The sequence below is a fragment of the Cercospora kikuchii genome, assembly GCF_019650295.1.
Source record: "Cercospora kikuchii DNA, contig_00003, whole genome shotgun sequence".
In the NCBI taxonomy this organism is placed as follows: Eukaryota; Fungi; Ascomycota; class Dothideomycetes; order Mycosphaerellales; family Mycosphaerellaceae; genus Cercospora; species Cercospora kikuchii.
In genome coordinates, this window is record NW_025408584.1 from 804,830 (window position 1) to 828,679 (window position 23,850).

The window sequence follows — 23,850 nt, forward strand, 5'->3', positions numbered from 1 at the left end:
TATGCTCTTGGCGCGACCAGAAGCTTCCTTGAACGAAATATGAATCGTTTGCAAAACCTTTTGTCGTGTCGTGGGAAATGAATGACCCAGGATATTAGGCCCACTAGTCCATTCATGGCATCCTTGGCCGGCGTCTGACCAAGTACTGGATTTTGTACAGAGAAGAAACTTTTATACACTGCACAAGCTCATGAGGTGAGTAGTCTTGAAACCCGCCAGGCCACACGCGCCTGAAACCCTGTGCAAACGCCGCTGCTATGCCCTCAACTGTATCTTATCATCGATGTCTTTCTCCGCTCGTCTTGACATTTTCCCCCATGCGTTCCAGCACATCATCATCTGTTCCGTTCCATTGCCATCATCCTGGCCAAGAGCAAGAAGGTTGGAGAAGCTGTTTTCCAAGCTCTTGCTGCTGTGTCGCTGAGCGCAACGAGTGACCTAAATTCGCAATTCCCGGCTCAGACATAACGGTCTGCCTCGTGGCCGCATACAATAGTCGCGAGCAGACGTCTTCGCCTATTCGACGTTTGCGGACTCGCCAGCGTCTGAGCTCGCACCAGTAACAGATATGCTTGGGTCGACGGCGATCATCTCGGCGAGGATATCAAGGATTGGCTGTTCACAAACACATTAGCCACTCGTCGATTCCATCACCTCGTCCATCTGTTGTGGACTTACCTTTGGCACTGTCTTGTCGTAAATGCTAATCAACTCCCTCGGCTGTGGGTAGACCTTCAATGCCTTGTAAAAGCACAGCGCAGCCTCTACGGGATCGCTTCCATCCTGACACATTCCCTCACCCCGTGCAACCTCCTGCATGAAGTATGCCTCTGTCTCCTCGGGATCGCGAGGGAAGCCCTCCTCGTTTGCTTCATCAACAACAGCCCGGATCTTCAGTTTTTGCTCCTCCTCAGCGGCCTTGGAGGATTCGTTCACTTCTTTGGCGACTTTCTTGTGCTGGCGTTTGAGGTATTTCCTGAATTCGGGGTCGCTGCGGCGTCGGTAGTCGAAGTAGAATGCATAGCCAATGCCGCTGACCGCAAGAAGAGATGCGATGCCGGCGACTATTGTGGTTGCTGAAGGACCGGACGAGGGTGTTGTGGACGCCATTCTGTCTTGCTCGACTGCCTCTTATGTACTGTGTATCTCGGCGATCCTAGTCGTGATGATTCTGGGTGTTGTGTCGACTAGTACAGAGCGAAGTTGATGTTGAAGAACTTTTGGGGCGCGTCGAACTAACTTAGTCCAGTGATGCAAAGCTGGGAAGCTCTCGCGGTTCTTGGCTTCGCCGTCGTCACTGCACGGAGGATCGGCGGTCCGCCCGGGCGAGAGCTCACCCAGACAAGAGCTCCCATTGTCGATATAACAATCCAGAGACGTCGCCGCCATGAGTGAGAGCAAGGGCATCTCGCTGCGTCGTAAGAAGACGACGGCGGCGCGTCCCATCATCTCAGGTCCCATCCAGCAAACGCCGCGCGATCCCTCCACCGACAGGAACAACTCCACCTACAGGAGCGTCGCCGACGCGAAGTCCACCAGGAGCGATGCCACCTCGCGTGAGCGACCGCGGCTGGGCGGTGACCAGACCAGCGACCTCGTGAAGCGGCGCTATAGTACGCGTTTCACCGCTGGCGTCCCGCAAGATGGCCCAGCTCCGCCCATGCCGGCCATGCCGAGCATGCCCTCGCAATACCGCAGCGATGCCGCGAGCCAAAGGAGCAGGTCGCGTCCTGGGCCTGGTGGACGGGGACCCTCCGCTCCGGCGAGTGGGAGGACATCACCGGACAAGGGCGGAGAGCGCGGACCCTCGAAGCTGAAGATCGATATGCGCGCGTTGAAGGACCCTAATCTGCAGGCTGAGAAGTATGTGCAGGCAATACTGGCCGATGCCACTGAACAGGACATCGAGGCCTATCAGCGAGACTTGCAGGGCGTCAAGGCACATACAGATGCAGATCTCCAGCACAATGTCTTCCAGAACCGCACCCAATTCATCAAAATCTCCAAGGAAGCCGACAAGCTGAAGACGGAGATGAGAACTCTACGGACTTTGATGAGCGACCTGACAGGCGCGTTGGGACATGCTGCCAGTGCTGGCGGCGCCGACTTCAACACCGCAGCAAGCACGCTCAGCTTGGCGGACAGGAAGCGCGCCAATAGGAGTAGCGTTGCCAATCTGGAGGCCATGTGGAGTACGCATCTGCAGACATTGTGGAAGAGGGTGGAGGGCAGTCAGAAATATCTGCCTGCCTTGCCTGGGCGACATATCATCATGGAGAGTCAGCGATGGGTGGAACTCAATGCTGCAACGTGGAAGCCGCGAAGGCGTGTAGCGCTGGTTCTGCTAAACGATCATTTGCTGGTCGCTAGCGAGAAGAAACGACCTGCAGAGGCTGCACCGCAAAAGAACAATCGCCAAAGCATGTATGGCGGGCCGCAAGGCTCATCTCAGACTACGCTCGTGGCAGATCGCTGCTGGCCTCTGCACGACGTGAGCCTCGCAGACATCTCAACCCGCGCCTCTACAACGATTGGACACTCTAACAGCAAAGAGAATAAGGCCATCGCCAATGCCATTAATGTGAGGGCAGGCAACGAGAGTTTCACTTATGCGACAGCCGATAGTGGTGACAAATTGGGCCTGATCGTGGCTTTCCGCAAGGCGCAGGAAGACCAAAGAAAACTCCTCGCACAGGAGCACAGTAAACGCGAGAAAGAGCTGGATCAGCTTGCATACCTTTCCGCTCGAGATCCTCGCTCGCTGAAGAAGGCTGCTGCAGCGGGTCAAGAGTCGAGTGATGCGAACTCCTTCAGCAGTCTGTCTCGCAGCAATTCTGTGCTGGTCGATGTCGATGGCCGCCCTCAATCGATCCGCTGGGTCGAGTCACAAGTCGACGGGCTTGATATCGACATTGCGCTTCAGCACTTCGAAGACGCCGTCTCCCGAGTCGAAAAGTTGCGCAAAATGGCGCGAGGAATTAAAGGCAATCAGACAGCTCAGGATATCATCCAGGCAAAAGTCAACGAGCGCGCGTCCAAGCTTGCCAATGTGGTCGCGAGACAGCTTGGATACGAAAGTGGCGGTCAAGAGGCAACACAGCGGTCTGTATCCTGGTTGCTTCGTCTCGGTTTCGAAGAACTCGCTCGCACAACGTACCTCGGCGCACGAACAGATACGATTCGCATTCGCACTCGCTCTTTACCCTTCACCGGCGCGCTTGAACCATACGTGAAAGCGCTGTCTTTCACGACTTTCACACTATTGCTGCATACCTTTCGAACATTCAACGTCAGCTTTCCTAGTACGAGTGGCAGTGCAGTGGTCAAGTGGGCAAAGGAACGAGTTGATGAGTTCAATGCTACTCTGGCAAGACAGATGAGTAGTATCGAGAAAAATGGCGAGTTGTGGAATGCTTGTGTGAGCATCGTGAGAGAGAATGCCCAAGCGTTGAGAGAGGTCGGTGTAGACTTTCACGGAATCGTGGCGAGAGGACTCGAAGAAGGTGGCGTGAAGGAAAGGCATGCCAATGGTGCTCCTGGTGTTGGGCTTGGCGTGACTACTTGAAATCAGCACAAGCCTCTGGTCTTGGGGCCAGGTGAAGTCAAAACAGCACAGCTAGGATATGGAACCCAGCTGGTCCAAGCAGTGGACGTGGTACTGGGCACAGCATGTCAATGCCAGGTTAGGCATTTGTCTCGAAGCGACTTGAACGACCATTTTGCAACCGACATTTCTATCGACCGGATCATTCGCTTTCCATTCACATTCAAGCTCCATCTGCATTCTGTACCAAGCAAGAGTCACTTTACGACAAACGAGCGCATCATGGTTCTTGCCAGTTCAGCCATCTCCGGGCCGGCTCACCGTTGCGCAGACTTGCATCGGTCGATGAGACATCGGGTACCATTGTATCTAAGGTACCGATGGCTCGCCAATGCTATTTACTGGGCATATCGACATCTGCGACTAGAGACTGCAGGCGTCCGCGCATGCGGAAGGCCGATAGCATTCACTGCATCATCTGCATTCCATGCATGCCCATCCACCCAGCAGAGAGCGCTATCTTCGATGTCAAAGACACGAGTTGAGAGATGATTAAACACGCGTGATTCAGGTATCACCTACGCCTGATCAATCATCCTGGGAGAGACCTACTCGATCAGGCTCGTGCCATCACGTCACACACGCGGAAACGGTCAACGCAAGCGAAGCAACCTTTGCGTAAGGCTGCGCACGAGCGATGGCAACCAGGTACCCGCGTACCTTTAACCCGGTCCATTGGTCGAACAACGATACCTGTCGACGGAATCGCCTTCCATCCGCACAAGGCGCGACATTCTGACGCAGGTACCGCGGACCGCCCGCGGCAAGCCGGAGTTCTCCCGATCAACTTTTTTTCTGGGTTGCTTGCGTTGAGGGTTGTAAATCGCGATATGCAAACGAACGGTCTGACGAACGCTGACGCCCGGTTGCCGATAAGCGATTGTGTGGGATTGTAGAAGTAGACAGGACATCCCACGCAGGACATTAACTAGTGTATCGTCCGCGACGTGCGATTTCTTCCAATTGCTTTTCTGGGATTGCGGTGAAGAGGCTTTGGCGTCTGCATTGGATCACGTGAGTGGGTTTTCGTTACCAAGGGAAGGGAAGAGAGGGACTTTGGCTGCATTTGTTACGTCGGACATCCCGCGTGGAGCGGGTGGGCTTTTCGTCGTTCCACGAATTTGGGACTTCTGGTTTCGGGTTGGTTTCATCGGAAGCTCAAGAACAGAAACGAAAGTCGACAAGGTATCTGGCACCACTTCACTGAGCTCAGCAATCCTTCTCAAGTCCCAATCGGAACAAGCAATAGTCGTTTTCGAAGACCAAATCCTTGCATAGCAGCGTATCGTCACTATGGGCTGGAATACTGTTCTTACCCTAGACAAAGACGTTACACCGGTTCGTCGATCGACTTCTACGACAGAGCAAGAAGATACAGACAGCACTCAGCACAGTATTGCATCCTCAAGCAATAGAACCTCATTCGAAATGCTGCCATCACAGCCACAATCCCAAAACTCCCAGTCATACAATCGATCGCGTCGACGCTCATCCACGCTCGCCAACCTCAGCGACACCGAAGAAACCCACCCTTCCAAATCCCGTCGCCGCTCCTCAGCCCTCAACACAACACAACTCTCCCAACTCCGCCTCACCCAACGCCAAAAATCACTAACCTCCCGCCTCCTGACCCTCCCACCCGAACTCCGCAACCAAATCTACATCACCTACTTCACCCACCCCACCTACTCTGAAGACTGCCCACCACGAATCCGACCCTCATATACTCTCCCACCCCTCCTCAAAACTTGTCGACAAATCTACAACGAAGCAATTGGATTATACTATTCCGCTACGCCAGCTTTCCGGTGTTTAGATGAGGATTCGACTGTAAAATGGTTGTGCAATTTACCAGAGCGGTGGAGGAGTATGTTGAAGGAGGTGAGGTTTGATACGAGGTGGATTATATTTTCTACGCCTTTTATTCCGGTTCCCGGGGCGGAGTTGTGGTTAGTCGGGGAGTTGGTGGGGAAGTTGGAGAAGAGGGGATTTGATTGTGAGAGGTGGTTGTTTAGGGAGGATGTGGGGAGTGGGAGGGTAGAGGAAGGGGATGAAGAGGAGGGAGAGAAGGGGGTTACGACTACGACGGGGAAGTTGAAGTGTAGTTTCTATCGGAGAGGTGGTGGAGGTCAAGAAGGTGCGATTGTTTGGACGGACAAGCCGGGCTTGATTGAGAGTGTGACTGCTGCTGTGTAGAAGGTCTGTCTTTGATACCCTGTGGGAGTAGTTATGTCTATGCGTTTTCTTGGTGTTTTTCTGGCGAAGCGAGCATTCAGCAAAATTTGCATGTGCACTCACACAAAATGTTGAAGAAACGAACTTGGACAATCACAGAAGTGCGCTTCTCATCAATTCATTCATGATATCATTCGCTCATATTCCACATCAAACGTCTTCCACTCTAACCTCCCTCCTTCATCTAATACCCACAAATCCTCCTCTCCCCCGGCCCATCCAACGTAGGCACAACCTTCTTAATCAACCCATCCTCCCCAAACTCCAAACGATCAATCGTCGTCTCTCTATGCGTCCCGTCCCCATTAGGAATATTAAACCTATGATACGCAATAAACCACTCATCCGTCCCCGGAACATTCACAATCGAATTATGCGCTGTGCCCAAAATGCCTTGACTTTCATCTTTCTCGAGTATGACACCGTGATACGTCCAAGGTCCTGTAGCGGAAGGTCCCGTAGCGTATCCGACGCGGTAGTTGGGACTTCCGGTGTCGTCGATGGAGTAGGTGAAATGGTAGTATGGAGCGCGATAGACGACGAAAGAGGCTTCGCGGAAATCTGTCAATCCGGAGACGGATTGGAGGGTTGAAGGGATGATGGATTGCATATCTGAGGAGAGTTCGGCCATGACGGGATTTCCATTTCCCCAGTAGAGGTAGTATTTTCCTGTGATTGGGTCGTGGAAGGCTTGAGGATCGATGGCTTGGCCAGAGGTTATGGCTTCGTTGTTGAGGATCATGGCTTCGGGTTCGGCGGTGAAGGGGCCTTCGGGAGAGGAAGCTACGGCTACGCCGATGGTTTTGCGGTCGTAGGTGGGGTTTTGGCCGGAGAAGTAGAAGTAGAATTTTCCGTCGCGTTCGATGAAGCCTGGTGCCCAGGCGTTACCTGTGGCCCAGGGGACGTTGCCGCTTGTGCCGTTGAGGGTGAGGAAGGCTGTGTCGGAGCGAGTCCAGGTGACGAGGTCGGAGGATTTCCACACGAAGAATTGTTGGCCGCCCCAGCCTGGGAAGCCGTCGGTTGTGGCGTAAATGTAGTATTCGCAGCCGACGATGGCGATGTTGGGGTCTGCGTAGCTGGAGGCGCAAGTGAAAATCAGCTTTTGCTATGATATGTATAGAGCTATGGTACAAGTGGAGGTGTAACCTACAGGCCTGGGATCAAAGTGCTGCGCTTCTGCAGCTTACTCTCCGAACGCTTTGCCAGGGCGCTCGTCAGGCGCTGAAGTTCAGCTGCGGTCACTGGAATGACGGTTCCATGGCGAGGACTAGTTGGCAGTTTGTATGAAGGCGAGACCTTCCAGTCTGGGCTGGCAATGTCTGCCGTCTCGAGCGGGATATATCCTCGTCCACCATACTCGTCCACGAAAAGGTAGAACTTGTCGCCATTGACATCACCAGGATTTGCGCGGAAAGAAGTTGGGCCTTCAATGGCCTGAGTTCCTGCGTCACGGCCGATGCAGCTTGCCACTGTCGTCCACCCATCGAGTTGGCTCAGAAGTGTTGGTGAGCTCTCTTGAATGATATCGGTGCAGCCGGTCACTCCGCCCTCGTCTTTTGTGAAGCGGTAGAAAGTGTTTCCTGACTTGAGGACAGTGGAGTCGATGCGAGATGTTCCTGCGTCTTGCCAAACCTTTGCCTCGCTGAATGTGACGAAGTCCTGAGTGGTGGCGTACATCATTCGGTGGTAGGTATTGCCAGTGTGATTGGTATCGTCTTCGGCATAGAGACTTGAGGCCCAGTAGACGACGTAGGAGCCAATAGCCTCATCGTAGTACGCTTCTGGTGCCTGGACAGAAGTTAGCAAAGGTTGTTACTGGCTTTCCGGCAGTTATATTGCCACGTACCCATGTGTTGCCAGCAGTTGGAGGCGATACGAGCACGTGTCTCTGCTCTGACCAGTTGACAAGGTCTTCGCTCTCCCAAATCTCAAGATATCTGCTCCCGGTCCTCACTGAGTCTCCCCATGATGTGCCTGATCCAATTGACAAATCTGTCGCAATCAAGAAGAATTTGCTGCCATCGTTTGATCGAATAACAAATGGATCCCGAAGACCTTTGGTGCCTTGATTTGAAGATAGCACGGGTTGACCTGGGTGTAAGTCAGAAGTGGACGCGATGGATGTCGCGAGTAGGCAGCATGAGCTACTCCACATCGACCTGGAATATGGCTGATCAACTTACCTCCATTCAGTTCTTGCCAATCCAGAGCATTATTGCCATTGCTGGCAGCCAAGTAGATTTTCTCGCCATCGATCGAGTTGCCTGTGAAGTAGGCAAAGGCGTAGCCTTCATACTGCGCATCCTGCCTCGTGTTCAATATAGGACTGCATTGTGTTATGGTGGCAAGACTAGTTGCAGCTGTGAGCAGCTGAACCACGAAAGAGCGCATTTTGAAACGAAGACCTAGGCTTTGACGGGCAATACGACCAGAAACACAACACTGGCATCGACGACAACCTTATGTCTACACGTTGACGTCCATCTTTGGGTGACATCGTAACAATTCTTCCGGCCCAGGGATATCCAGGTTGCAAATAAGACCTTGGCAGGGCATTAGGGCACCTTTTCGGTGGCGAAGCAGTCTTCATGACGCAGTTCGGCATATGCTGGAGCGCTGCCGAGAGGTTGCATGATAGTATACGGCATGTGGAGCGAAGCTGTAGGAGGAAAAGGATCAGAAAGATTGATGGAGAAATGCGCCGTCCCTCCACATCTCCGCATTGTAGTCTTTCTCGGCATCCCACAGTCCGGTTAAATGCTCCTTCCGATGCCCAGCCGTGAGGGAAGGACAACCAGTAGCGACACGTGACCGTGTTTATTTCCGGCTGCCTCTCCGTTTCGGACCGTGGAGCATTGAGTTGACGATTTGCCTTTTGTCCAGTTCGAACTTCCTGTTCTTCATCGGCATCTGACACCTCTGACACTTCTGCGACTTCTTGGACGGGAAAACCGTTCGTTTTGGCAGGCTGTTGCAGCGCAGGACCTGCCTCGCTGTCTCACACCCACTGTCAGGCTCATGGCCACCGACAGCCACAATTGCGTTGAGCCGCTCTCGAATTCCCCCCGTCTACGAGCATGCCTGCTCCACAACTGAGGACGAGGGTTCGACCTCCCTGGTGGCGCAAACTGTCATGGTTTCTGCAATCTCGACGGCGGAGCGCAGTGTGGCAAAGGAGTCATGAAGTCTGTGCCCAAAACAAGGGCACGCCAGCCCGACAGACTGGGCGGATGGTTCAAGAAATAGTCTGTTTGCTGGGCGGCCGACGACTTTTGTGATTGAGCGGGATCAAAGGTAGGGAGCCGCGAGACGCATTCACACGACCGAAAGCAGAGTCGACGCAGAGCCATGCGCATCTTGCCGCTGGTCGTACCGCGTTTGCAAATGCGCGTGGAACGCGCAGAAAGTATTCATATCACGCGGTTCGAGCAGCCTTTCCCGCATCAACGCGTCCGGGCCCCACATCTCGACTCCCCGAGACGACATTTTGCGTGGCCCATTGAGGAGCAGCCAAGAGGATGATCGCCAGGACAATGCACGCGCGGTTCACTTCACCCCCAAGCCTCTACGTTTTGGCCCGAGGACATTGCGACACACGTTGAAGACATGCTACATTCTGGACTTGTCGACATGCATGAGCCTAAGGTGCGGCAAACTCTATCGCGGGTACAGTATTGCAGGGGCACGACGCACGATGCCTAAGATCCACTCCCGGAACTGATCATCTCATCATACAATCGCGGGTACACGAAGCGTGCACTCTGCTGCGCTCTCACAACTGCTGATATGCCAGATTTTCCGTGGCATAGTCGTTCACCATCCGCGCCTTCAGCAATGATGGTGCGTGGCTGATCGTGCACAGTTCTGACGGCCACGACCACGCGAGCTCTTCCATCATATCGGAGCTAGGCACGATGCTATGTGTAACACGAGGCTGTGTGACTCCGGATGATCCCTACCCATCCTGGATGGACTAGATGATTGCCTCTGTGCCGCTGTCGCGAAGTATGGATGAACCCGACGCCCGCCCAAGCTCAGATCGCCCTTCCCAGAGGTTTGAAGGGTTGCGTGTGGACCTGGAGCCAAAGAGCCTCCTGCTGCATGGGCTGCATCTCCTTTTGAGTATACATGTGGCCATTGCTCGCCTATTCACAATTCCTTTGATTCTTTGTCTGCTTCGTCGTTAGCTTACCCGCCGGTGCGATGTCGTTGATCACTCTCTTCACGCTCTTTACTTGTGCTAGTGCTGTTACGAGGCGGTTTGCAATCGATGTGCAATGGGGTTTGGGCGCGCCAGATGGCTTCCAACGCCGGATGATGTTGGTCAACGGCACTTCTCCTGGACCACCTTTGGTCGTTGATCAAGGTGACAATGTTGAGGTATGACACTCGCGTACTGTTTCAGCCATGTGCTCACTTGTCTGCAGTTCTATGTACGCAATGGCTTGGACGTGGAAGCCACAGTACACTTTCATGGCATTGTGTAAGTGCACACGTCCTCGATCCATGTCACGCTATTTCTAACGTTGGCAGACAACAAAACACGCCTTGGTCGGACGGGGTGCCCGGACTATCGCAACGACCTATTGCTCCTGGATCTGACTGGTTATACAAATGGACTGCTAATGAGTACGGAGCGTATTGGTAAGCTTGAATCTCTGCGACACGCAACACCTCTGCTCATATGCCATTGCAGGTATCATGCACACTATCAAGCTCAAGCCAGCGATGGATTTTATGGACCTATCTTTATCCGACCTCGAAGATCGGAGCCCAGGCCCTTCAGTGGCATTACCAACGACCCGCAAGCACTGGGGGCGATTGAGCGAGCCGAGGACAATCCACACTTCATCATGGTTGCGGACTGGCAGCATGTGACTTCAGAAGAATTGTACGACATCGAGAACCGCACTAACATCGATGTGTATTGCTCTCAGAGCATACTGTTCAACGGAAAAGGCTCCGTTCCCTGCTTGACTCCTGACGAACAACGAGCGGCTATACCACCTCCGTTCCAGTGGCTCTACGCACCGGATGGACCCATGGCTGATCAAAACCTCACTGCTAATGGCTGCGCCCCCTTCAATGGGTTCACGAACAACCCGGGACCCATAAACCCGTCCGGACTTCCGAAAGAGGTAGTCGGATGTGAAGCCACTCAAGCCGAACTGTCCGATTTCAAAGTCGACCCCGCGGAACAGTGGGCTAATTTCCACCTCATGAGTTCCACCTCCATTTTGGCACCTGTTGTCTCTCTGGATGGACATGAGATGTGGGTTTATGCTGTCGATGGTCGATACATCGAGCCCTATCGGGTGCACGGAGTGCAACTCAACAGTGGTGAGCGCTACTCGGTTATGATTCCGCTCAACCAGGCTCCGGGCACATACACGTTCCGCGCAAGCCACTTAGGCTTTAATCAGATTCTCAGCGGATATGCGACTGTCACCTATGCTGGTCGCGACACAAACAACAATGGAGGTGGGTACAATGGCGGCGGTGATGGTAAGCCTCCCTCGTATGGACAACACCTTCCCAACAAAGGTCATCAGCCCCACGGCTATGGCCATCAAGATGTTAACACCGAAATTGATCCTGCGAATCCCGGGCCGAGGTTTCCTTGCTTTGAAAACACGCCATCGAACATTGCTCACGAGGTCCGGAGCTGTATCAAGAACGGGATTGACTCTTGGCTTCCAGGTCTTGGGCGTAAAGGCCTAGCAAAGCGTCAATCAGAGAATGACTCTCAAGCGTACTTCACCTATGGCGGATTTCCCGTCTCACCGGACGTCATCCTACTCAACACGACCGACATCGTTCCATTCCCGAACATACCACCCGCGCAAGACGTCGACGCCACTCACATCTTCTACATGTCCAGATTTCAAGCCCCATGGCTCTGGACAGTGACAGGCAGAGCAGCATACCCCAGCCATCCAGAAGAATACGCCGAAGACACTCCACTCCTCTACTACCCCAACAGCGAAGAAGCCAACAACCGCGACCTCGTCGTCCGCACCCAAAACAACACCTGGATTGACCTCGTCTTCTTCGTAACAGACATCTTCGGCCCACCTCACCCCATGCACAAACACAGCAACAAAGCCTACGTCATTGGCAAAGGCGTCGGAAACTGGACCTGGGACACCGTAGCAGAAGCTGCTGCCGCTCAACCACAATATTTCAATTTCGAAAACCCGCCTTTGCGAGATGGCTATGCGACGGAGCCTTCGGCTGGCCAGCCGGTCTGGTTGGTGATACGATACCATGTGGAGAATCCGGGTGCTTTCATGTTACATTGTCATATTCAGACACATCTGGCGGGAGGAATGGCTGTGGCGTTGCTCGATGGTGTGGAAGATTTCCCGGAGATTCCGGAGGAGTATGCTGTTGATGGGAATGGGATGTGATGGTTTTGAGGATTTATGATTTAATTACAGTATGGACTAGACGGCAGACTCTTTCCTTCAGCTTTCGTTTTTGGTGCTTGGTTGGACCATATTTTGACCAGAATTAGCGAGTTTCTAGATACCTCACGCCAATGAACGGCAGGTTTTCATGTTTTCACATTTAAAGGTACAACTGTCATCCACTTCATATGAATATTTTGCAGTCTTTGGATGTATACCTTTGCAACAGCAATTCTGTAAACTCACAGAGAAGGTTTCAAGTCGCCTCCTCGATCGTTTCAGAGCCGAAAATCCAAGCAGGCTTGGTGTCGAGCACGCCAAGTCATACATTCATCGAACTCAAAAATGCATTTCTTGAAGGTGTTCGTTTCGTCTCATTCCAAGTCATCTAAGTCTATTCCCTCTAACTAGCCCTAGGGCTCCTAATTCCCCAACTTCCCAAACAAAGATCCTAATCAATCTCAATCCCCACCTTCGCAAAATGCTTCTGTTCCCACATATACTGATACGCCTCGGGAACCTGATCCAATTTCCACTTCTTCTCATCAATCACAGGATGAATATCATTCGCTTCAATCGCACGATTCATATCTTCAAATTGATGTCTCGAACCCACCAGAATTCCTCGCACAGTACATTGATGCGTTAGAGCATCGAGCATTGTGGGGGCATTTTCGGCTTGGAAACCGCCGATGAAGCCGATTATTGTGATTATGCCGTCGATGGCGATGGCGGCGAGGGATTGTTGCATTGTGTTGGGGCCGCCGACTTCGACGATGTGTTGGACGCCGCGGCCGCCGGTGAGGGATTTGGCGGTTTGGCCCCAGTTGGGGTCTTCTTTGTAGTTGAGGACGTGGTCTGCGCCGAGCTTCTTTAGGAGCTCACCCTTGCTGGAGGAGGAGGTTGTAGCGATGACTTTTGCGCCCGCGGCTTTGGCGAATTGGACGGCGAAGATGGAGACGCCGCCTGTGCCTTGGGTGAGAACCCAGTCGCCAGGGAGGAGTTGTTTGGAGCCATAGAGGGCATTCCAGGCTGTGAGGCCGGCGCAGGTGAGGGTTGCGGCTTCGATGTGGTTGAGGTTGGAGGGTTTGTGGACGAGACCTTGTTCGTCGTAGGCGCCGTATTGCCGGAGTGTGCCGTCTACTACTCCTCCTACTCCGCCTTGAAGGGAGTGCTCGTCGAGAGAGCCGGCGATGTGGCCTTGGTTGAAGAGTGTGACGACTTCATCTCCTTTTTTGAAACGTGTTACGCGAGAGCCGACTTCTTCTACGATGCCGGAGCCGTCGGAGCCAGCGACGACGTTGGAGGCCAGAGGGAAGGGGTATTGGCCTTTAGTGATGATGAGGTCGCGGTAGTTGAGAGAGGCGCCCTTGACTGTATACTCTATTAGTCTCGAGCTGCAGCTTGATGTTCATGTGAGCACTTACACTTTACGAGAACGTCTTTGTCTCCAAGTTGTGGCTTGTCCTCATCGGATTGCTTCAGATCGCCGAAGCCATTCTTGCCAGTAACTCTCCAAGACTTATTTCCAGGCATTGTGATGATGAGTTAGCAGTCAGATGGCTTTTCGCAGATAGGATAGATCGTGATACAGGAAACAATGGTAAGGACTTGTTCAATACTTATGCTCAAGACGAGGAGCAGTTCTATTTCTAAGCTGCACAACCTTCCAGAACAACCTACCTTGCTGGCGAGAGACTCGGACCCACGTCCTATATGCCATCATCGCTGATGGCATGTGCAGTCGGCAGAAAAGAGGGAATGACGTTTCCTTTGTGATTATTGCTAGGGGGAGCTTCTGTCGGAAGGTTATTGGAGGCGATATATCGGCACGGCAGTGATTGCTTGGCGATGATTATTGATTGCGAGGTGCTCAATGTTTATGATGACATTGATGGCAACATCAGCTTCGTCCGAGTTCTATCCGACAACTTACCAATCTGTTGTGATGTATGCACAGGGAAGCTCTACTACCAAAGTGAATAATCTGGGGAGCATTCATTCCATTCTTGTAGGACTGGGAGGTCTGTCCGGTCTTCAGCGCGAGAATGAGCACCAAACGGAAAGAGTGATGCGTATCCTTGGAAGGACCAGAAGCTGGGAAGAAGGTGTGTTCATCACAAATTATATAGCCATAGCGTAGTCATTCTTCATTCATCTTCCGGAGTATCTAAAAAGGCAAATTCTCCCCATCATAAAGCTCGCTCGCCCCCAACAACATATCCAAGATCGGCGGCTGAATATCAATCCCCGCGACCTGCGTCGGAATCGTAGCAAATGCCTGCACATTCTCAATCAGACATTGTGAAAGGTCATATGTCAGGAATACATCCGCGCTGAAAGTGACCGGGATAGCGAGACCATGCAACAGGCCGAGTGTGACGTTCGTGGTAATGATCGTTGTTCCGTTGTCGAAATCGGTGTAGATCCCGGTAACGCGGGAGAAGACTTGACGAGTTGCAACGGCGAAGTCGTAGGTTGTGGTTCTGTCGACTGCAACAGGAATTGCGGGGCCGCCGTTGGGGTTTCTGCGTTGGAACGTTAGGGCCTAGATGTTGGAGATGGTGTTGAATGACTGAGAGCTTACATTTGTATTTGGCAGTCGTCTCGGAAGGGTACGCGTTGGAATGCTTCTTCAGACTCAAATGGTTGGATGAGATTGTAGGCGAAGACGACTTGTTGCGCTCCGGCAACACGATAGTCTGAGGTGCATTCTCCAGGTCCTGTGCCGTTTGGTAGGAAAGGGCCAGAGATTGGGCCATTGTCGACTGCGTCTCCGCTTTGAGGAAGTGCTGTTACTGATGCTACCGCTGCAGCGAAAAGGAAGATCCTGGGAAACATTGTGCAAAGGAATGGAGAATGAGTCGCAAAGAGGGAGTGAGTTGCAGGATCAGTAACTCGTGGCTCCTGCGTGGTACTTATGGTCACTGGAGCATGCTGCAAGGCGGAGCGGGTTGAAGCATACCACTATCGTCTTCTAGACGGATTCTCGTCAATCGCTACCAGCGACAACAACGGTCATCTTGGATGTGAGGGTTGCTCCACGACCCATTGAAATGGTCATCCAGAAGTCGCTTATGCGTCCAAGAATTCAAACGGAGCTTGTTTCTGTGCAGCGCTGTGGCATACTATTCGCTTGGATGCTATGCGTAAGTTCATGGCCAACACCGGGGCGTGTCTACCTCCGTCGCCTTTGCATGTGGGCTCGACCAGCGAACACTGTCCAAAGAAGGCAAGTGATGTGCCGGAGAGGTCGGATGCCAAGCAAAGTGCTGTGAGGCGTGCAGCATACATACGCTGACGAGAACTCCGGAGCTATCGGACTGGCTGGGTGCAGCAATGCGAACTGGCGCGTTAGAATCAACTTCCCAGCCCGTGGTGGGCAAGGGAATCGAACAATTTCCCGCCTCTGAGACATTGCTATCCGTCTAGTCCTGATGGGCGTTACATCCGGTGCGCTTGAAGCCAGTGTAGGTCGAAGCGTGTCAGCAGATGGAATGTTGTCGTTCCGCTTTGCCTTTGGCGCGGCAAGAAATGCACGTCCCCGATCTTTGCCTGAGCCCTGCATGTCTAAGTTAATAGGATCGCACGCGGCTCAACGAACCAATTCGCAGCACCCGGTTCTCATACTCGGGTTGCAATCCGACAAACTTTCGATTTGGTGTCGTCGACTGGAAATAAGATTCTGACGAGATCAGCAAGGCCATTCGAGAAATCGTGAGTTACTGCATTCGTGCATCATCAATTGTGAGGCTCTGACTGATCAATCGTATCTGTTTGCGATGCCTGTACAAAATCGCTAATCCTGATAATACATTCAGCTCGTAGCTATACCTAAAGCTTTGACTTATCCTTAATGTATGAGAGTTGCTTGTTGATGGTATCGAGCGCTTCCTGTTCGATTCTTGAGACCAGCACTTCGCATGTTGGAATGTCTTTGATAAGTCCAATGCAGAGGCCTGCTGTCCAGACCTATAGGATCATATTAGCTCAAATTCGTAGTATGATCGGCATCTCATACTTACGCCGTAATCTGGATCGCCATTCAGGAACACTTGTCGCCCTCTTTGCCCACTGACCAGTGGCTGCACTTCTTCAAACTTCCCAGTTGTCGACTCTCGCTCAATCTTCAGAGCTTCATCAGTAACCTTGTTCTTGAACAACCGGTTTGTGTTCTTCCATCGTCGAAGGACAAGCTCAGTATCGTTCTCATCAGCTTTTACAATTGTCTCCTTGATGTTGTGGTGGATTGGCGCCTCGATTGTGCACATGAATCGAGTGCCCATGTTGATGCCGCACGCTCCTAGAGCCAATGCGCCAGCAAGTCCTTGCCCATCTGCAAAGCCGCCCGAGGCAATAAAAGGTGTGTTGCCCAGCTCCTGTCGTGCGCGGGAGACAAGGATGAAATTTGGAATGTCGGTCTCTCCGCAATGACCTGCACACTCGAAGCCATCAATGGAGAGAAAGTCGACGCCCATCTTGATTGCGGCGAGAGAGTGTCGGATCGTTGTGCACTTGTGAAGAATTGTGATACCAGCTTTCTTGAGCTTGGGCACAACTTCTTTGATCAAACCAGCAGTCTCTACAATCTTGATGCCCTCAGCGATGATAGCGTCGGCATACTCTTGGTATGGAGGCGGGTTGACTGCCGGAAGCATGGTGAGGTTCACAGCAAATGGCTTGTCGGTCATCTTCTTGCATCGTCGGATCTCGTTGCGCAAATCGCCCGGCGTTGGTTGTGTAAGAGCTGTGATCTGGCCAATGTTAGTACAATCCAGAACGGAGACGTCCCGTAGAAAGACGCACGATGCCCAGTCCACCAGCATTCGACACCGCAGATGCCAGCTCTGCGTATCCCACCCACATCATTCCGCCCTGGATGACAGGTACCTTGATTCCCAAGGCCCTGGTGAGAGCAGTATCGAAAGCGCCCGACATCTTGAAGTCTAAATTTGTGGTTTGACACAACTACACTGAGCTTCAAAGGTCAGAAATTAGGATATTGTAGAAGTGAACAGCACGACGTAGTTCTTTTGATGTCAGCACATCGGACTGAAGTGCTGTCGGCGCCGATTAGTGATACTAGTCGAGCCTTAAGCTCCGCTTACGTCCCCTCGATGAAAGTGATAGCCGAGATTGCCGTGGGAATAAGGTCGTGCCAACATCACGTGAACATTCAGCAGTGGCTTTGTCCTCGATCTTGTTTAAATCCTGCTTAATGCCGAGGCATCGAATGATTGTTCGCTGGCTTCTATAGCATAGCAGCAGCAGGCGTAGGATCGCACACGAGAGCCTTCAGCATCGATGAGGATCCCTATGAAACACACGATGTGGCCGAAATCATGTTTTTAGGAGGTTTCGATAACAGTCCGTGATCTGCCCTCTGAGTTGTTGGCCAGGCCAAACAACCTCCCGAATACTTTCCATGTGCAGAGCAGAGATGATACCTTCGTGTTGACTGTTATTGTACTGATGGAGCGGACAAGAGACAAAGGAAAGACAAGCGGAGAGAGTCGGTTCTATTTGTGAAACGGCCATCCCGCTTGTAGTCTTGGCGATGCCGTACCTGCGTCAAGCGACGTCAAAATGGACATGTATACATGTACGCCATCGACCTTCTGTATCACCACACACAGAATGCATCTGCATAACTCAAGCGCATAGCGACCTCTATCGAAGCACTGTGCGCTGCACTCACGCTTAGCCATGATCGTGAGGCGGCAAAAGGATGGCTTGGTAATCCTTCAGTATGCCACAATGGCCAGGACTTACCGAGTTCACGGGTGACCGCCAATTCATCGGGACGCTATGAAGGAACTCCCCGTGGGGATCATGCTAGAATGTAGAAGAGTCTAGGTTGGCAAAATTGCTTTCGTCAGCTGCAAGAGCCAAGTTGCTCATCTGAGGCTCCATCACGCAATCTCGCGCCATAGCACGAATGGTGAATTACTGCCATGAAGGCGGTGACGTGCGTGCGGTGCACAAAACCACTCGCTTCTCAACCACAATGCCTCTCGCAACGCACAATCAAGCAGTTCCGCGAGAATTTGAAGTGCATACCACCACAGACATTCGAAGCATTGCAAGATCGAGTCCCTTAACCTAGGAAACCTAGTCCCGATGGCGACCCTGGTGCAAGCAATTGGCCCCGACAACACTCGATTGACAGCAGCGACCAACAAAGAAGACTTCTCCCACGTGGAAGTCATAGAAATCAACAGTGCTGGATCGAGTCCTCCAACACGCAGTCCAGTCAGCAAACCCGTCGACAACAGCAATGGCTCAGAAATTGCAGAAGATACCCTACTTAGCACCACACAAGTCTACCCCGGGCTTTCACATCTTGACTTGAACGCGACACACCTCATCAGCTCGCCATACGACGACTTCGCCAATCAGCTCACACTCCACGACCTGGAAACTCCATACCGGTTGTTCGCCTTTGCTCTCACAGCACTCAAGCCAATTCGCGAAGACTACGCCACAGCACCATACCTGGAATCCTTCAACTGGCCCGAAGTGTTCGCGCTGCTGCGAGAGCTGTGCAAACAGACAGGTTTCGAGTGGAAAGAACTCAGCTTCTACACTGTGATCTTCCGTTCGACTCTCCTGCCTGGCATCGATCGTGACAGACTTGGACTTCTTGATCAAATGTCTCATCAAGAAGCTTGTGCGAGTGGAGGGCTGCTGAAGTACTGGTTCGGGAGCTGTGATGGGGAGCTGCGAAACCTGGCGACTTGTAAGAACATTCGATGCTACTGAGACGAATCTGACTGACATATAATCTCAGGTCTCTGGCGTAGCCGAGAAGACGCAGCAGCTGGAGGCGGAGGACCTTGGCATGCTCAAGCTCGTGCAGCTGCCAGAACGATGTGAGCTTGACTTGCTTTGTGGGATGAGAACATATGCTGACTGTTCCGAGGTACAAGCAGATCAGCTTCCATACGCACAAGTTGGTCGTGGAGGATGGTGCCACATCGTGGCGCCTGGATGCCCATGTCGAGGAACGTCCGAGACGATGAACGAGAACCGTGCACGTATACCGCACATCAGAACGGAACTCTCAGGCCGCGACCACGCTGTCCGGCTTCGATAAAAGGTCAGGTTTTCGGAATCACAGACTGAGGCTTTGAGGTTCGCCCATTACTACAGCGCCAGTCGACCTCAGCCCGCGTGTCGATCCTCGAAGTCCATTACGTGTTGCTAAGATGCTTGCCTTCGTGGCCAGAGACACAGCATCCGGTCAGGCCAATATGGATCCGAGTATGCTCGAGAATTGACTCTTAGCCAATGAGCTTGCCGAAAGCGCAGGTTCAAGAATTGTGGCGATGTGGATGCAATACTGAGCAATGCTGCTCCTATTCAGTCGAGCCCAGATCCCGTGTCATGGATGCAAACTGCACCATAACAATATTGAGCACAGAAGGGCAAGCTAGACATAGATGTACTGAGCTTGTCTTCTGGCACTGTTGTTGCTGCTTGCGACACTTTTTGTGATCCTCTCGTCTCCACAATCAAATCATCCTGGAGAGGTCCGGCCTATGCCCTTTGCGTGCTTAAACGAGCACCACTTCCTTCTCCTTAATGCGACCTTCCGCGTTCAGCTTGACAGCTTCTCCATGCATGAACCCATACAACCAGCAAGGCCCAATTACACTGAAAGTCCCGTCACCCTTCGGGTGGAGTGCCATTACGAAAGGACAACCACGAGGGACAAACAAGACATCACCCTGCTGCGCCGCAGCGGGCGCGACTCCGATGGCATCGAACCGAGCATTTCTGATCCACGTTCGATCCCAGAACATCTGCATGATTTTCGGCATGAGACTGCGATGCATATAATCTTCCATGATCTGCACCGCCGCATTACTCGGCGATCTGTCATCTTTCGATCCATTGAAGCCAGGATGTAGTATGCTGTTGATAGCATCTCGATAGTGCATGTGGAAAGTCGGGCTTGCAGAGTGGACTACAAGTGCAAGTTCGTCAAGACGATCGCCGACGAATCTGGAACGGCATCCATTCGCTGCGCTGTGCCGCATCATGCTGTCATCCATCAACAAGCAGGCTCCGATCCGAAAGACCTTTTCGACATCACTGAGAGAGCTCCCTTGAAGGAGAGAGACAACTTTATCGATGTCCTTCCAGAACTTCTCGTTTTCATCATCGGGACTTTCGACGCACTTATTCCGCCCGCCACCGGCATCAATCTTGCCTATCACGAGGCCTGTCACGACTACACTCCACCCTGGATTCAAGACTCGCCAGAGTGCAGTGGTCGAACCTCCGGCATTGGTGGCATCTAGTGACGGCGAGAGTAGCGATGATGGTATCCTCATGCCAACAAAGTTCCGGGTGTCCAGTTGCTGATTATCGGAAGACAATGGCATGGCAGTCTTCCTCATGGGGATGATCTGATGTCTGGAATCCTGTGCAGTCCAGTCCACTGCCCAGGATGGTAGTCCTGGGATCTCTGACTTCTTCTCAGTCAGCAGCTGCCAAATCTGCCAGGACTTTGATGTATTGACTTCGTACTCGATATAATCGCAGTAGACTTGAGCCGCGCTGCGGCCATAGTCAACCAACAAGGCATTACGGGGCTTCGGTACGACAAGTCCATACAGCGCGTATATCCTGTCGTGTGGCAAGCTCGCCTTTCTCGCTCGATTGACGGACATGATCTCGCGAGTACTCCCGGCATCAGGAATCCCGTTGTCATGCAACCTGCGCGAAAGGTCGCCAGCGATCTTAATCGGCGCGGGTCCACCTCGCACGAGAGAAGGCGGCACAGTCTTTGCTGAATCCCATCTAGCATGATTGGAATCTCGCACTATCATGCCCTCAATTTCGTCCCCAAAATAAGCTCGCTGTACTTTGGCCATGGAACGGGCATGCATTTGCCTCCTTCCGCACCAGACACTGGCATGTCGGATGCTGAAAGCCAGATCTTGCACTGCCCCTAGGCGCGACCAATATGGATGATCGAACAGGTTCTCAACGGCCTTCCACTGATCAAGATTAGGCATCGGATTGAGCAATATATTGTAGGCAGACGCTCCTATGGGCTCATGGAACATGTAGACGACTCGATCTTCGCCAAGTTTCATACGGGCCTTTTGCAGAAGCTTCATGGCCTCATCGCTCGTCTCGGTCGCATTTCCCAACCAGATGATGACGTGCCAAGCCTTCTCATAGATATCTTTTTTCCTCTTTACGTGGTAGTTGAGCTCAGCGACGTTGCTCTGATCGATACACAGCGCGTCAATCCAGAGCGACATATTGGGAAGGAAATTTGGCTCACAAATTTCGCTCTTCAATAAGTCCTCCTTCCGCATGAAGGTCTTGTAGAACTTAGATAGCTCAACCGTGTCGAACATAGGGCGGCCATCCCTTTGGTCTGTCATGCATTAGCGGTATCTTATTAAAAAGTCGTGCAGGCTTTCCCGGATTTTGATTTCTTGTCCGTTCAAGAGCATGGTCTTCGATGGCGGTGAGTCGCCCCATGTGTGTGATAGCGCAACATATTTCCTCTCGATTTCGTCTATCGAGACATTGTGCATCTCTGCTTGAAGAGCCGACTGCTTCGCTCCATTGTCGCTGGATTCAAGGAGCTTTATCTTTAGTAATCGAATCTCGCCAGTCTCCAGGTCTAGTGGAGGGTAAAGAGGCTGTATGTCGGCCATTTGCCCGGGGTACAGGCCCCAAGCCCAATGCGAGAAGAAAAGTTGCAGCGGACGAGTATAGCTTATTTGATGATGCACTCATCTACAACACTACTGACTAGTTCGCCAGTAAGGTTTCTCAGACCCAATCTGGATGGCTGGGCAAACATGTTTTACCGCTTAGCCCGCGCTGTATGTGTCCGTAGAGTTGTGGGAAGAGTCAGCAAAGGCGCCACCCGTAACCATAAAGCAAATTCAAGGATCCCCTCCCATGCAGGTCTGAGGAGATCTCGAAATAGTCGCAAAGGTTATTTGCGGTCCATCTCCTATGCTTGCATGACGATGATTGAATCAATCGTACAATCACTTTTTTCTTCTATGCTTCTGCTGAATCGACATTCGGGCCCGGACAGCTTGTTGATGTGTGACGGCATGGTTTTATTCAGCTTTCACTGAAGCCGCCTCCAGTGTTTGATCGATAACAACTCGAAATACGCGTCGTGAGTCGACGAAACAGTTAAGACGCTTTGTAGGCTGGCCGATTAGTCGACTGTCTGGATCATGCCTTGACCCAATCCCAGAGAATGCTATGTTCGATCAGCGAAGACCTCTATCTTACGAATAACGTTACTGGAACTCTTTTACGCAACGATTCTCTGGAAAGCTGAAATGATTTGGTCCATAAGGGCAGCCGTATTGAACGCGCACAGAGATTCGATGTGCTTGGAGCATAGAGAGATCAGCCTCTAGAAAGTTTTGCTTTACACTAGTGGAGACCTCTATTTGTTGGCACGGAGTCCATGTCTCTTCTCTATGGAGGTCTTCGACTATCTGCTACAGCTGTAATCATATGCTGGGAGGACGATGAGATGTCCAATGAATATTCTCGTGGCTAAGAACGCTGAACTGTCAGTCGTGTTCACGCTGGAGCGAATGCTCGCTTTCTCTGTGCCTCCAGATTGTTCGATAAACAGAGGTTTGCATCAATGGACTTCGTCTTGGTCATTTCATAAGAGCGATTTCTTTTGTCAGCAAGCGAGCAATCATTCGCGTCTTCTTTCTTCGTGTTGATATAAAGTGGGCAAATTTCGAATCAGAGTTCCAAATGTGTGGCTTCGACAGAAATTTTCACAAGCCTGCATCCGTCTTGCAAGCATGCTCTCATGGGCCCTGATTGAAGATTTGACATCTAGACCACTGTCAGATGCAAGATGCATGTGCAATACCATTCACATATCCGAATATGTGGAGCCCAGCTGACCCCACAATCATTCACCACATTCGGCGCTAGCACTAATACCCACTTCTTCTCGATTTTATACTTCCTTCCTTTCTTCAACATAATCAGCAGCAATAGCACGACGACCACGACGATCCAGAACCAATACACCTTCAACACAACCTCAAAAGCTATAATACAGCAAGAACCAAAAACTCCTCTCCAAGTAGCACGCGCTTCAATCACGATGTCTGCCTCAACTACCAGAAACGCTGCCACTATCACTCCACTCGCTGCGCTTCTCAAAGCGTATGCTCACAACATTCGTGCCGACGGCCTCATTGCCAACCAACTCACGGAGGAAATCAGCCAGATTGGCGAGTCGCACTTCCCAAATTGGTACGACGACCTCGAGGACTGGCTCGAGGAGAACCCAGACGAGAAAGGCGCTCCAACCATGAAGTTGGTCGGTGCTTGGGCTGCGTTCAAGCGTGCCGAGTCGGAGGATGTCAAGGCGAAGGATACTGCTGCGAGTATCTGGGAGACGGGCGAGAGATTGGTGCAGGGCTGGGAAGACTCGGTGAATGCCTGGGTCAAGGCGAACCCGGGCTTGGCGCCTGCCTGAGCGAGTTGGAGGGATAGACGGAGTCACGGCGTTGAGTTGGAGGGTCGAGTTCCGCGTTTGTGTTGTTTTGGGTATGCAGGAGAAGCTTGGAAGAA

General features: G+C 52.1%; 12 protein-coding genes across 13 annotated transcripts; 5 read left to right on the plus strand and 7 right to left on the minus strand.

Annotated features, from left to right (window-relative positions):
* Window positions 1-516: 516 nt before the first annotated feature.
* On the minus strand, window positions 517-1,110 carry CKM354_000471100 (uncharacterized protein; the record flags this gene model as incomplete). Its single annotated transcript, XM_044799958.1, has 2 exons — window positions 517-615; window positions 679-1,110. 2 exons carry the CDS (start codon window positions 1,108-1,110, stop codon window positions 517-519), a joined length of 531 nt encoding a protein of 176 aa, XP_044655893.1.
* A 277-nt stretch (window positions 1,111-1,387) lies between these two features.
* CKM354_000471200 (uncharacterized protein) lies at window positions 1,388-3,565 on the plus strand (the record flags this gene model as incomplete). Its single annotated transcript, XM_044799959.1, has 1 exon — window positions 1,388-3,565. The coding sequence occupies one exon, from the start codon at window positions 1,388-1,390 to the stop codon at window positions 3,563-3,565; it is 2,178 nt and encodes a 725-aa protein (XP_044655894.1).
* A 1,332-nt stretch (window positions 3,566-4,897) lies between these two features.
* CKM354_000471300 (uncharacterized protein) lies at window positions 4,898-5,800 on the plus strand (the record flags this gene model as incomplete). Its single annotated transcript, XM_044799960.1, has 1 exon — window positions 4,898-5,800. One exon carries the CDS (start codon window positions 4,898-4,900, stop codon window positions 5,798-5,800), a length of 903 nt encoding a protein of 300 aa, XP_044655895.1.
* Window positions 5,801-6,023: 223 nt separating this feature from the next.
* Window positions 6,024-8,230, minus strand: CKM354_000471400 (uncharacterized protein; the record flags this gene model as incomplete). The annotated part of the gene is made up of 4 exons (XM_044799961.1): window positions 6,024-6,915; window positions 6,990-7,627; window positions 7,686-7,930; window positions 8,023-8,230. The coding sequence occupies 4 exons, from the start codon at window positions 8,228-8,230 to the stop codon at window positions 6,024-6,026; spliced, it is 1,983 nt and encodes a 660-aa protein (XP_044655896.1).
* A 1,812-nt stretch (window positions 8,231-10,042) lies between these two features.
* CKM354_000471500 (uncharacterized protein) lies at window positions 10,043-12,249 on the plus strand (the record flags this gene model as incomplete). Its single annotated transcript, XM_044799962.1, has 4 exons — window positions 10,043-10,219; window positions 10,267-10,322; window positions 10,373-10,483; window positions 10,536-12,249. 4 exons carry the CDS (start codon window positions 10,043-10,045, stop codon window positions 12,247-12,249), a joined length of 2,058 nt encoding a protein of 685 aa, XP_044655897.1.
* Window positions 12,250-12,700: 451 nt separating this feature from the next.
* CKM354_000471600 (uncharacterized protein) lies at window positions 12,701-13,785 on the minus strand (the record flags this gene model as incomplete). The annotated part of the gene is made up of 2 exons (XM_044799963.1): window positions 12,701-13,623; window positions 13,677-13,785. 2 exons carry the CDS (start codon window positions 13,783-13,785, stop codon window positions 12,701-12,703), a joined length of 1,032 nt encoding a protein of 343 aa, XP_044655898.1.
* Window positions 13,786-14,419: 634 nt separating this feature from the next.
* CKM354_000471700 (uncharacterized protein) lies at window positions 14,420-15,090 on the minus strand (the record flags this gene model as incomplete). The annotated part of the gene is made up of 2 exons (XM_044799964.1): window positions 14,420-14,777; window positions 14,837-15,090. 2 exons carry the CDS (start codon window positions 15,088-15,090, stop codon window positions 14,420-14,422), a joined length of 612 nt encoding a protein of 203 aa, XP_044655899.1.
* A 993-nt stretch (window positions 15,091-16,083) lies between these two features.
* Window positions 16,084-17,187, minus strand: CKM354_000471800 (uncharacterized protein; the record flags this gene model as incomplete). The annotated part of the gene is made up of 3 exons (XM_044799965.1): window positions 16,084-16,221; window positions 16,275-17,003; window positions 17,056-17,187. The coding sequence occupies 3 exons, from the start codon at window positions 17,185-17,187 to the stop codon at window positions 16,084-16,086; spliced, it is 999 nt and encodes a 332-aa protein (XP_044655900.1).
* A 1,182-nt stretch (window positions 17,188-18,369) lies between these two features.
* CKM354_000471900 (uncharacterized protein) lies at window positions 18,370-19,271 on the plus strand (the record flags this gene model as incomplete). Its single annotated transcript, XM_044799966.1, has 3 exons — window positions 18,370-18,988; window positions 19,040-19,121; window positions 19,172-19,271. The coding sequence occupies 3 exons, from the start codon at window positions 18,370-18,372 to the stop codon at window positions 19,269-19,271; spliced, it is 801 nt and encodes a 266-aa protein (XP_044655901.1).
* A 534-nt stretch (window positions 19,272-19,805) lies between these two features.
* CKM354_000472000 (uncharacterized protein) lies at window positions 19,806-21,626 on the minus strand (the record flags this gene model as incomplete). 2 transcript variants are annotated; one of them, XM_044799967.1, is made up of 1 exon in its annotated part: window positions 19,806-21,626. In XM_044799967.1, the coding sequence occupies one exon, from the start codon at window positions 21,624-21,626 to the stop codon at window positions 19,806-19,808; it is 1,821 nt and encodes a 606-aa protein (XP_044655902.1). The 2 variants fall into 2 exon arrangements, with proteins under 2 accessions (XP_044655902.1, XP_044655903.1); XM_044799968.1 differs by having other exon boundaries at window positions 19,806-21,527.
* Window positions 21,627-21,656: 30 nt separating this feature from the next.
* CKM354_000472100 (uncharacterized protein) lies at window positions 21,657-21,932 on the minus strand (the record flags this gene model as incomplete). The annotated part of the gene is made up of 1 exon (XM_044799969.1): window positions 21,657-21,932. The coding sequence occupies one exon, from the start codon at window positions 21,930-21,932 to the stop codon at window positions 21,657-21,659; it is 276 nt and encodes a 91-aa protein (XP_044655904.1).
* Window positions 21,933-23,377: 1,445 nt separating this feature from the next.
* On the plus strand, window positions 23,378-23,755 carry CKM354_000472200 (uncharacterized protein; the record flags this gene model as incomplete). Its single annotated transcript, XM_044799970.1, has 1 exon — window positions 23,378-23,755. The coding sequence occupies one exon, from the start codon at window positions 23,378-23,380 to the stop codon at window positions 23,753-23,755; it is 378 nt and encodes a 125-aa protein (XP_044655905.1).
* Between the last annotated feature and the right edge of the window lie 95 nt (window positions 23,756-23,850).